The sequence below is a fragment of the Mandrillus leucophaeus genome, unplaced genomic scaffold (assembly GCF_000951045.1).
Source record: "Mandrillus leucophaeus isolate KB7577 unplaced genomic scaffold, Mleu.le_1.0 Scaffold13, whole genome shotgun sequence".
Taxonomy (NCBI): domain Eukaryota; kingdom Metazoa; phylum Chordata; class Mammalia; order Primates; family Cercopithecidae; genus Mandrillus; species Mandrillus leucophaeus.
Genome location: NW_012101254.1, coordinates 2,357,419 through 2,369,975, shown reverse-complemented (window position 1 = coordinate 2,369,975; position 12,557 = coordinate 2,357,419). Strand labels below are relative to the sequence as shown.

General features: G+C 52.8%; 1 protein-coding gene across 1 annotated transcript in view; it reads right to left on the bottom strand.

The window, feature by feature from the left end:
- Positions 1-12,557, bottom strand: part of ALK (anaplastic lymphoma receptor tyrosine kinase) — a 793,694-nt gene that overhangs the window by 34,036 nt on the left and 747,101 nt on the right. The window contains exons 16-23 of the mRNA XM_011972566.1: positions 9,663-9,845; positions 8,350-8,448; positions 7,701-7,853; positions 6,261-6,365; positions 4,133-4,319; positions 3,340-3,430; positions 3,167-3,231; positions 1,537-1,666 (exon numbers count right to left, since the gene is read on the bottom strand). Coding sequence (XP_011827956.1) covers positions 1,537-1,666; positions 3,167-3,231; positions 3,340-3,430; positions 4,133-4,319; positions 6,261-6,365; positions 7,701-7,853; positions 8,350-8,448; positions 9,663-9,845 — 1,013 coding nt within the window. The remainder of the gene's footprint in view (positions 1-1,536; positions 1,667-3,166; positions 3,232-3,339; positions 3,431-4,132; positions 4,320-6,260; positions 6,366-7,700; positions 7,854-8,349; positions 8,449-9,662; positions 9,846-12,557) is intronic.

Below are 12,557 nucleotides of genomic sequence, written 5' to 3'. Positions count from 1 at the left end.
GAGGATGCTAGCTGACGAGGGCTCTTATGAGACAGGGGTAATCTTTATCTCCCTGCTCCCTGCCCAGTCCTCCTGCCAGGTATGCTCAGGTGCACACACATTCCTCTTCTCAAGGGGTAAGACAGTATTCTTCTTAGATACCGAGATGGGTCACCCAGTGGCTAAGGTGAAGGTATTTTACATGGATCCTGACTGAAGGTGGAGATCAGAACAGTCATGACCTTGCAGGGCTTCCATCACCACTTTGAGTCCCTGTGAGCAGTGTGGTCACGTTGGGCTTTCTGGAACCACTGGCTGTTGGTCCTTCCCTGCTTTCCTGGGGGCCGGAGGGTGGCCGCTGCTTTTACTGTGCAAGTCTTCCCTGTGATCCCCACAGTACAGTGGTTCCTGGAGGAAGGCTAGATCCTAACCCTGGGGCCTGCTCAGTTCCAGTTCCTGGTACCCAGGGCCTGCTGAAGACCTGCAGACCCAAGCATGGGCAGCTGGGCTCTGGGTCTGCCCAGGGTGCTATGTTTAATAATTTAGAACCACCTTTGAGATGTTCTAGTCCAATCCTCAAATCTCACCTGTGTGGATACCCAGGTTAAAGGTTTAAGACTGCCCTAAACCACATGGGTGTCTAATGGCCAAGTTGGGGCTGGAGCTTGGGATTCCTGGGTCCACCCTGGGTATCTTCACTTCCCAAGCTCTGTTAACCATAAGATGTGTGTAGCACCTTCCTAAATATGAGGTTGGAATGTCCAGGCATTATTATCCCTACTTGAGACATGAGGACAGTGGGTTCTGAATGAGTAGCTGCAGAGTGACCTGCCCGGGTCAGTTGCTTGAGTAGTGACATGGCTGGCATGAAAGTTCCCCTCTGTGTTTGTCTCTAGTGTGGTTTTCCAGAGTCAGCAGACCATGGGAATGGATCCAGGCTATAGAATGCAGATATGGTTTGGATTTGTGTCCCTGCCCAAATCTTACCTTGAATTGTAATCCCCATTGTTGGAGGAGGGGCCTGGTGGGAGGTGAGTGGATCATGGGTGGATTTCCCCCTTGCTGTTCTCATGATAGTGAATGAGTTCTCATGAGATCGGGTTGTTTAAAAGTGTATAGCACTTCCCCCTGCATTCCCTTCTTTCTGCTCCAGCCATGTCAGATGTGCCTCCTTCCCCTTCACCGTCTGCCATGATTGTAAGTTTCCTGAGGCCTCCCCAGCCATGCTTCCTGTACAGCCTGCAGAACTATAAGCCAATTAAACCTCTTTTCTTTATAAATTATTCAGTGTCAGGTAGTTCTTATATAAATGCAAGAATGGACTAATACAAATGCATTGCAGGAGCCTTGCACAAGCTCCTTGGGCCTGGGGCTCAGCCGTCATCTACCTCTGTCTTCTGTTCATTCTCTTCCAGTCAGTCACCCCCTATCCAAGCCTAAAGTTGACTCCCTGGGTTCCACCGAGGAACTTGCTACCCAGGCTGCCCACGCTTGCTCCTTCCATCCTTGCTCCTGTCCTTGGCACAACAACTGCAGCAAAGACTGGTTCTCACTCACCGGGCGAGGGCGGGTCTCTCGGAGGAAGGACTTGAGGTCTCCCCCTGCCATAAGCTCCAGTAGGATGAACCGGGGCAGGGCTTGCAGGCTCACCCCGATGCAGCGAACGATGTTCTGGTGGTTGAATTTGCTGCAGAGCAGAGTGGGGTATAACCAAAATTAGCTGAGTCTGGGCAAATGTTACATTGGGGGGAACAGGATACAAAGTTACGTTTTCAGCAGCTACAATGTATAAATGCATTCTGTAAATAGGGGCAGCAGGGGTCCCGGGCTGAGCCTAAACCCAGAATCTCGCTGGTGAGGGAAGACCCAGAGCAGGCTCCACAGGAGTTCCGTTTGCAGGAGAGGGGCTGGAGGTGCGAGGATGTTGCTCAGGCACTTGGGTGAGAAAGTGTCTCAGGGGCAGGACGGTGTCTTTCTCAGATACTGGTGCACGGACTGGGCACTAGAATTCATAGTCTATTTCTCCCAGGAAGGTCTCAGGCAGAAGGTGAAGCAAAACAACTGCTTCTAAGAGAGACTGGGTGAGACTTGCCAGGTGACGGCGTGTGAAACAGAGCCAGGAAAAGGGGATGGCCTCATGAGTCCATCAGTTTCCTGTGGATTCCTCATGGGAGGGACCAAGACTTGGGTTTTCTTGTTAACATGATCCCTTTAGAACACACAGGCAGTGGGGCCTAGGAATTCCACATGGGCCAACATGTGCATGCATGTGTGTGCATACACATACGTGTACACGCCCCCCCCCCCAAGTGTTGAAAGACTGGGTGATTAGACACCAACATATAATGGTTAGTTATCACCAAGTAGTGAGATTGAGCGATTTAGGTCTTCTTCAATATAATCTCATACTTGCCAAGTTTTATTCATAATCAGGAATTACATGTATCATCAGAAAATAAATGTTATTTTGTGTGTCCTCCTGTGACTCCAGACCTCACAGCCATATCGCTCACATTGCCTGGCCTTGTTACCCCTGCCACTTCCACCAAGGGGACATCCCAATCTGCCCCCACCTGTCAGGACGTTCAGAGACTTCCTGGTATGATGGGGGCCATGAGCCCCCACCTGATCTTGAGGTCAAACATCTGCCTCCTCCTTGAGGGGATCTGCTGCCACTGTGGACACCCTCAGGAGCCACAGGCACTGAGACTCTCAGCTTAAATACAGACCCTGGAACCTCAAGTCAAAAGGTGCAGCCAGCTGAGACTCATCCCTGCTGATGGGAGCCTAGGATGGGGTGGCCTTCCATCATATTAGGAGCACATTTACTGGGATTGGTGAAGGGTCTGGGAGGGAGATTGTATCTTGTACTGTCAAAGTCTAGCATGTTCCATTTCTTAAGAAAAAGTGAGGGGAGAAGAACCAATGGAGAACAGCAGGGAACTGGTTGCAGACCGTGACATTGGTGGGATTATTAGGCCACACAGATTTTGTTTCTGAAACAACCACCAGGGGTTGTTCCAGTCTGGTAAGAAGTGTCTAGAATGTTTGGGAGTCTCCTACTGGAGAAAAGGGGACATGCTGGGGACAACACCATTTCCCTTGGAGACATCGATGTGTTAGAAACCTCTCCAGGTTCTTTGGGGCAGTGGGGAGTTGGGGTGAGGGTGTCTCTCTGTGGCCTTACCTGATGATCAGGGCTTCCATGAGGAAATCTAGTTCGTCCTGTTCTGAGCACACCTCAGGCAGCGTCTGGGCAGAGAAGGGGAAGGTGGGGAGGAGGAGGAGGCTGTGAGCTGACAGCCGCAGCCTACAGAGTCTGCAAGCCAAGGGCAGGCTCAAGAGTGAGCCACTTCTTACCTTCACAGCCACTTGCAGGGGGCTTGGGTCATTGGGCACTCCGGACACCTGGCCTTCATACACCTCCCCAAAGGCGCCATGGCCCAGACCCCTGTGCAAAGGAGAAGACAAGATGAGACAGAGTCAAACAGGCCACAGTAATGAGGCAGCTGGGGCTCCTGAGCCCGGGGCTCACATTTAGTGGACAAACACAAGAGGCAGGGGATAACGTACACACTCAGGAGTAACACCCTCAACACGGCTGTGCTATGCAATAAGAAGGATTCCAACCAGGGACTCATGACAATGGTCAAATGTTTATTCATTCAATCAGTAGTTATTGAGTCTGATATTTGCCAGGGACACAGGGGTGTATGAACCATGGCTTTTCCCTGGGGAGGCTCATGCTCCTTTAGGACAGACATATCGCCGGGGGGTACTGGCTGGGAAGTGTTGCCAGTGAGTGACAGACAAAGGTACAGTTGCTCTAGATGCTCAGAGGAGGGGCCCTTTGCTCCCCTGCTCCCCTGGAGGGAAGCAGGGCCAGGAAGCCTTGGAGAGAGCATACCTCAATGAATTTTGAGGAAAGCCCTGGTTCTCCTCTCATTGTATAAACTCCATAAACATATAGGAGTTAGTGTAAACCAACACACATGGCCCTGAATGTCAAGGCCTGTCCTCCTGGGAGGGCTGGGGGTGCCCACAGGGAGGGCTCTGCTGACCTTTTGTGGCTAGAGGAGTCTGTGATGCTGTGATAACATTCAGCCCCTAGACTGCAGCCCCTCTCCTCCCAGGACGGCAGCAGGGCGCTCACCGAATGAGGGTGATGTTTTTCCGCGGCACCTCCTTCAGGTCACTGATGGAGGAGGTCTTGCCAGCAAAGCAGTAGTTGGGGTTGTAGTCGGTCATGATGGTTGAGGTGCGGAGCTTACTCAGCTTGTACTCAGGGCTCTGCAGCTCCATCTGCATGGCTTGCAGCTCCTGGTGCTTCCGGCGGTACACTGCAGGTGGATGTCAGCTGCAACATGGCCTGGACCAGGCAGCCTGGCCCTTGAAGCACTACACAGGCCACTTCCTACAGGAAGCCTCCCTGGATCTCCGTATCCTCCCCTGAGCTCTGAACCTTTCCATCATACTTAGAAATACTAACAAAATGATTCTAGATGTGAAGGTGTGTCTTTAATTGAAACATGATTTAAAGTAAATGTAAAGCTAAAAATCACAAACACAGAAAAGAATTATTTGTATTATACAGGGCAGAGTCATGTTAGTCTGGGTCCTCCAAGAAGCAGACTGGAGATGGGATTAGACCCAAGATGGTCTGCAGATTTTATTAGAAGAAATGCCCATGAGAGGAAATGGGGAGGGAGCCAGGGAAGGCTGGGTGAACCAGCAGACCGTGTTGCAAGTCTGACCCCATGTGAACGAGGGAGGGAGGGAAGGTTGGGTGGAAGCACCCTGGGTGCCATGCAGCCTAAGGAATTTTCAGCAAGGCCCTAAGGGGTTCTGGAGCCAAAGTCAGTCATCAGAGGAGTCCCATGGCTCCCAGGAATTGGCCTGCCTTAGTATTTCTGCTGTGCCAGCCACGGGGTAGGGCAGCTTCACTGCAATCACAGCAGTGGATTTGAGGGTGCAGCTGGGATCTTGGTCAATTGTGTTTCCTATAGTTGGAGAACTGCCAAGCCGCAGAGTTGGAGAAGAGCCACATAATGAAAAGATCTCTAAACTGGTGTCTGGGGATCTGTGCTCTAATTCCGCCTCTTGTTACTTACAAGCTGAGCCATGAGGACCAGGTCACAGGACCTCTTTGGACAGTAGTTTCCCTCTCTGTAAGCAGGGATGGTAACTCCTGCCCTGTTTCCCTAACCACTCCCACTCCCCACCCCCAGGGTTGTCAATGAAATGAATTCACCAACGTAAAATGGTTTTGAAAAGTTCTAAAGAGCTCTACCAATGTGAATGACCATTATCACTCCTACGTGTGAGGATGTTCTGGAAGGCAAACTCCATGGGAGCCAGAACAAAATTGTGATTCAGAGGGTAGATTCTGTGTGTAAAGCCCAGCACCCCCAACACACAGGCCAGGGCAAACGAGTCACCCACTATGTGCTCAGTTCCCTCCTCTATGCTATGGACCAACCACGATCAGATTAGGGTTACTTGAGGATCGAATGAACTGAAATGTGTAAATTGCTGAGCATGTAGTAACAATGCAACAAGTGTTAACTCCTATTATCCTGTCCCTTTGAGGGATGGCACCATATGGGGACACAGCATGTGCTGCCATCTCCCTTCTACCGGAAGATCCCTTCACCGGCAGGGGCCTGGCCTGTGAGGGCTCCCAGGAGCCTTTCCCTCTGCCTTATCCAAGCCTCTGCCCATCTGTACTGGGCATGTCTCTGCCAGCAGTAAGGGCTGGTTGGGACCACACTGAGCTCTCTGTGACCTGCAGGTCAGCTCACCTTGGCTCACAGGCTGAACAGAAATATACTCAGAAACCGATTTTCCCATCTCTCTGCCTGGAGGGTGGTGGAGGGCTGGTTTGGAGAAGAGTGAGCTAGTGCATTATACAGGGTGGGAGCCAAACAGGAGCTGTGCCTGCGGAAGCACATGGGAGCTAGAAGTGACCTCTAGGGGTGGGGACGAGCTTTCCCCATCGTGAGGGACACTGAAGAGCGCTCCCCACCCCCTGATCAGCCAGAGGATACACACGGGGCTGAGGTGCAGAATCAGGGGCTCCTCAGGGAACTGCAGCTGCTCTGGTCGGGGGAAGGTTGGGAGCTTCGGTTTTGGCTTGGCCTGGGCTTCCCTAATCACCACCCCACCGAGTTCCAGGGACTAGCATAATGAAATGACACCCTGGCACCCGTGGCACAGCCTGAGACACTATTCCGTCCTGCCTTCCCGCCCCCTTGGGAGTCCCTGGGGCTCTGTGCACTCACCAATCATGATGCCGGAGAAAGCCAGGACCAGGGCAGCCACGAGGGCAGAGGTCACCACGGAGAGGATCAGTGAGAGTGGCAGGTGTGGCTCCGGGGTGGGCGACACTGGAAGACAGGTCCCAGTGGGGCACTGACAACCACACCCGTTCTCCTTTGAGCTGGTCCCAAGTCAAAAATAACCTCTCCAGCTGTGACAAAAACTACCTGCTCCCTCCCATCTTTGGAGACCTTGTCACACTTCTCTTTTCAGAGAATCACGAGCAGGACCAGACTCATCCTGTTTTTACAAGCTTTCAGCTGTAGCTTTTGAGTGGAGGGAAATTTAACAGGGATGAGTATCAATGGCGGGACGTTGGTTAAAACATGAGCTGCACAACTACAGGGTGAGGATGGAAGGTGAAACGAAAGTAGATCTGGAAGAGATGTGGGGACCGCAGGTGACCAAACAACAGGGTGCGCTCTAAGTAACCCCCTCTGAGGCTAAATTACTTCCCTGTGGCCCTGAGGCACTGGGCTTAGAGTGGGGAGGGGGCCTGTGCCCTCTGCTGGCCAGACCACACGGAGGCATCGTGCTTGGTACTGGACACTACATTTCAAAAGGGACATCGACAATGGAACACATGCAGAAGAGGGACACCGGTGCAGTGGGGGGAGGAGACACAAAACTGCATCTTGTATGAACTGCTGCAAACAAACAGGTTATTTAATCTGAAGAAGAGTTAAAGGAGGAGGATTGGGACAGGTGCGGTGGCTCGTGCCTGTAATCCCAGCACTTTGGGAGGCCAAGGCGGGTGGATCATCACCTGAGGTCAGGAGTTCGAGACCAGCCTGGCCAACATGGTGAATCCGTGTCTCTACTGAAAATATGAAAATTAGCCTGGCATAGTCGCAGGCGCCTTTAGTCCCAGCTACTCGGGAGGCTGAGGCAGGAGAATCGCTTGAACCTGGGAGGTGGAGGTTGCAGTGAGCCAAGACCACATCATTGCACTCCAGTCCAGGCAACAGGAGTGAAACTCTGCCAAAAAAAAGAAAAGGAGGAGGATGGGAGCACTGTCTTCATACACTGCACATGAAAAGCTGCTGTTGTAAGGAAACCTAGGAGAGGAAGGTTAAGGGGACAGGGCTCCGGCTCTGAAACTGCCCAAGGGAACAGAGCACCTTAGGAGCAGTGAGATCCCTGTCACCGGGCATGTTTAAGTGGGGGCAGAATGGCCCCTCAGTGGGGACGGTATTCTATACCAGAGGACTTTTAAGACTCCTTCAGGAGCCATGGCCCACCTTTTACACAGGGGTCAGAGCGCTTGAGCTGTCGCAGGTAGGGGAGGTAAGACAGCTTACAAAACCGAATCCAGGGTGTCCTGGAACCCAGAAACCACTTGTGGTCATGCGCCAAATCTCAGGCTGTCTGCCCCTCTGCCTCCCCCGGCCCCGCCCCCTTACCAATGCAGGAGACGCCATCCTCTGCCAGCACTGTCCCGTGGTCACAGAAGCAGATGACCTTGTGGCTTTCAGTGTCCATGTGACATTCGTCTACCTCACAGTGACTGCAGTTTAGATAATGCTTAATATTCACTTCCCCATGGCCTTCCATCACTGGTGACAAGGAGGCAGGGTCAGTCACCGGCCGAGCCTGCTTCCCCACTCCCAGCCTCAGTACTGTGTCTCCAGGTGGTCACTGTGGGTGCTCTGGTCCCTGTTCCTAGGTCCCACAGCCACTGGAAGCACAACTGTGTAGGGGAGTCTTCCTGTGCATATGGAGAGTGCAGTGGAGGCAGCTGGCATGGGTGCCTATGGATGTTTGCATTTGTGCCGGTGGTGGGAGGAAGCCCACACAGGTGATCTTTAGGTTGGCTGGTGCAGGTATTGGGCTGTTGTTGTTACCTTTCCTAGGATTCTGCCTCTGCATTCATATTAAAGCACACATCCTGACTTCCAGAAAATGTGGTGACCTGCGCTATGGGAAGCTTGCCTGCCAGGGACCCATAATTGTGCCTCTGTATCCTGGATACGCGCCAGAGGCTCTGAGGTTTTAGCTGGGTGGGAGGACTGACCTAAGGAAGTTTGTTCTGCTGCCTGGAAGAGGGGCTACCTTTTAAAGCTGGGGTGTACAGGATGCCCAGTGGACTGATGAAGGAAACCCCATCTTCCCCATCCATTTCGGGGTCATTGTTTGAGGCTGCATTGCCGCCTGAGTAGCAAACCAGAGCAGAGTTTAACATGGGGGGTGGGTGCCAAAATCAACACACATGCACGTCAGCGGGGCATGCAGCTCTGGCCAAAGTTAGGGGGTCACTGGGGCTTCAGGGATAGGGATGCGGGGAGGGAAGGGAGGCTCAGGGCACAGAGGCTGCACATGGGATTTGGCCCAGTAGATGCGGGGTGTGTGGCCACTTTCCCCTCAGGTCCGGGCCAGCTCCGATGGAGGAGGGGCCTCTACCACTCTGCTGGGGGCCCACTAAGAAGTGGTTAATGTGAGCAAGAGTCCGAAAAGTTCTAGTCCTTCTAGGCTGGGATACGCCCGTGGTGCCTCTCCCAGGACTGGTCAGGATGAGGAGTTGCTCTCCAACCCCACTGGGTCAGGGTTGGGGTGTGGCGGGGTGTGGGGATTGCGGGAGATGAGCCCCTGTACCCTAAGGCTCCTGTCCCTCCTTTCACCTGGGGCTGGGCTATCTTTGGGCTCCCCCCTCGGGCTCCTCCCACCCACCCAGCTTGGAAAAGAAGAGCATGTGGTTAACACAAGCATCTTACAGACAGCATCAAAGCAAAACACAGACATGAACACCACAGAGCATGCATGCATTCGTCCTAATCTGTGGGGAGCGGGGAGCCATCGTCTCCCAGCCTCTCAGCTTCAGAAGGCTCTGCTGACTGTGCTCTGAAGCCCAGATGAAGCAGCTGGGGTCAATGGCCGGCTGCTTGCTGAAGGGCTGGGCTAAGCCTGCCTGCAGTTGCCCTTGGGAGTAGCTCCCGTCAGCAGGAACAGCAGCGCCTTTCAGGAAGCTGGTGGGCTGGGGTAGGGAGCAGGAGTGAGGAGTCCATGAAACCACAAACCAGCCCCTTCAGGAGCTGGCTTGGCCAGGTCATCCAGGGGAGGCTGGGGGAGTCCTTACGGGTGACTCAGAGACTAGTCTGGAAAACCAAAGCCTCTTTATCATCGACTTTGGGGGAGATCAAGAATCACATGGGATCTTGATGTTGTCGCTGAGGAAGCCTGGAGGCAGGATGCTGGCTCGAGAGCCAACACCCTGCCTCCGGCAGGTCCAGCCAGGCGGAGAGGGAGGCGTGCAGTCACATCACAGTCCACACTTGGGCAGGCCAGGGGAGGGCCGGGAGAGGGCAGGGAGGTGAGGAGCCTAGGACTAAGCGGGGGGGAGTGACACCTTGAACACGAATCATCTTTACCTATATATCCTCCGCCTCCTCCACCTGAGGAGCACCCCCCTCCACCCCCTCCGAAACCCCCTCTTGTCTCCCACCCCCACTTCTTCATGGCCTGGGGGCAGGAATGTCCTCCGGTGGCACCCTCCAGCAAAGATTTTCCGGCCCAGAGCAAGGAAGTGTTATCATTCCAGCCACCTCCACCACCTGCGGGAAGAGATAGGGAACCCGCGTGAGGATGCTGGCCAGAAGGATGCAGGACGCCTTGGAGGGCGCCCGCACCAGCTCCAGCTCCCGGGGCCCATCTTCAGTAGGAAAACCACAGTAGGAAAACCAGGAGGCTGCTTGCCCTAGGGAGACCTGTTTGGCCACAGCTGAGTACACCCAGATGAGAGCGTGCCTTGTACCCCTGCTTCCTGCCAGTCCTCTCTGGCTCAAACGGAGGGGCTGTGCTTGGTTAAGGATCGGGGGAGGTGGGCAGACAGGCAGCATGGTGACTAAACTCGTTCCTCTATCTTCTCGTCATGTCAGCCAAGCCCCATAGCACTGGACCTTCATTTCATTAACTGCCTCCCATCCTAACAAGAAATGGGACTCATCAGTCTTTGAGCAGCCAAATGTCAAAACCCTGCACTCTAAAGTTCCTTGCAGGAATCCTGGACTAGGCACCACAGAGCCCACTGCTGTCTGTGAAAGCATGGGCAAGAATGCCCATTCTGAGCCTGTGTTTCTTCACTTGTAGCTTGGGGATAATAAGACCCAGCTCATGGGGTTGATGTAAGATCAAAGGAGACAGTGAGTGTATGAAATGCTCCACAAACTGCCAGGGGTGAGGAGTGTCAGGGGCTTGAGAGGCAGAACACATGCGTGCAGACAGCCTCACACCTCGGCTCAGCCTGCTTAGAGGTTCTCCAGGGCCAGGCTCTCAGGAACCGCTCCAAGGTCAGGAGCAGAAGCCCTGGTCGGTGGTGGACGATGCCCTGGCAACAAAGGCAGCCTCGGGGCTGTGCTTCCCAATGACTGGGGCTGCTTTGGGCTCTTGCAAAGGAAGCTATCTACAGAGCCGAGGTTGAGTGCAGCCACAGGTTGACCACAAGAAATCTCTTCTGCTAACCTTTGAGATTCCAGGACATCCCCTATCCCTACTGTTCCATAGGACATTTGAACAGACATCTACAGTTGTCCCTCAGTATCTGTGGAGGATTGGTTCCAGGATCCCTCCATCACACCAAAATAAATGTCCCTTTATATAAAGTGGCATAGTATTTGCACATTCTCCCATAAAAAAAATCATCTCTAGATTACATATAATACCCAATACAGGGTAAATCCTATGTAATAGCTATTGTATTGTTCAGGGAATAAGTCTGTACATGTTCAGTAAAGACACAATCATCTTTTTTTTTTTTTTTTGGAATATTTTTGATCTGTGGTTGGTTGAATCCAACGAACACAGAATTGATGGATAGGAAAGGGCGACTGTATCCTAAAAACCCTAAAACCCTTTCTGCTGCAGCGATGATGTGTGGCGGGGACCTGGACATTGACGGGGGAAGGTGGAAACAGCAGTGTGTGTGTCTGCCGGAGCCCTGCGGGTGAACCGGCCTGGCAGGGTTTCTGGAAGCACTTGTGGTTGAGATTCCTTGGGACCCAGAGGGACCTGTAGGTGGGATAACTGTCTTGCTAGAAAGAGGAAGCCAGATTTTGAAAATGAAGCTGAGGTCAGGAACAAGCTTGAATCTAGAATGGGGACAAGCAGAGCTGAGGCGAGGCCATCAGGCAAGCTGGGGGGACTTTGTCAGCCACGAAGCCTGCAGGGGTGGGTGCTGAGCTTGGGTTTCGCTGTCCTCCCTTCTGCTCTCAGAGGAGGGTGTGGGCCTGTCAAGGCAGTTGTCACGTGGCAGAGGGAAGGCCCCTTAGGTGCGATAGGGGCCAGAAGTTGGCTCTGGTGTTTGTGCAGGGCTGTGAGCAAGTGCATAATAAATAAATCAGAACGAGATGGTGGAGACCATGTGCTGTGCTTTCATCCTGCTCAGCCCCCAGCTGAGTAGGTTTCTGACCCCACACCCATCTTGCAGCCTTCGAGCAAATGTGTGGAAAGGAAAATAACCCATATCAAAATCAGAACAACGGTGTTTTAAAAATACGAACTGAGTCTGGCCAGACGCAGTGGCTCACGTGTGTAATCCCAGCACTTTGGGAGGCCGAGGCAGGCAGATCACTTGAGGTCAAGAGATCGAGACCAGCCTGGTCAACATGATGAAACCCCATCTCTACTAAAAATACAAAAATTAGCTGGGTGTGGTGGTGCGTGCCTGTAATCCCAGCTGCTCTGGAGGCTGAGGCAGAAGAATCGCTTGAACCCACGAGTCAGAGGTGGCAGTGAGTCGAGACCGTGCCACTGCGCTCCAGCCTGGCGACAGAACAAGACTCCGTCGCAAAAACAAACAAACAAACGAATGAACAAAATTGTCTCCATCACTAAACAGCTCGACCATGTTGAGAAAAAAAAGAGTCATCAGGCCTTGGTGAGCCCATTGGCTCTCCTGTAAAACAGGAATGGTATCTGCCTGGAAGCCTGCAGGGTTGTTTTGACAGCACATGTGCAACAGACGCGGGGGTGCTTCAGGGTTTCTCAGGTGCTGGGCCTCGGTAGGGGTGCTGTGAACGTCACTGGAGAACCTCATGGTGGACCCATGACTGTTTCTACTCTTCTATCTCTAGCTGTTCTCAATTGAGAGACAGTTTGCACATTTGTTTTAATTAATCCCAAATCTTAAACGCCTTCTAAGATCCTCCCACAGTCTGATTGTGTGGAAAAGAAAACACAAAAAGGAATTGCATTTTCTGTCTTTGGGGTGGCTGACTTTAGAGGAATCAGGGAATTGATACTCTCTTCCCTGCCTGTCTCGCATTTTT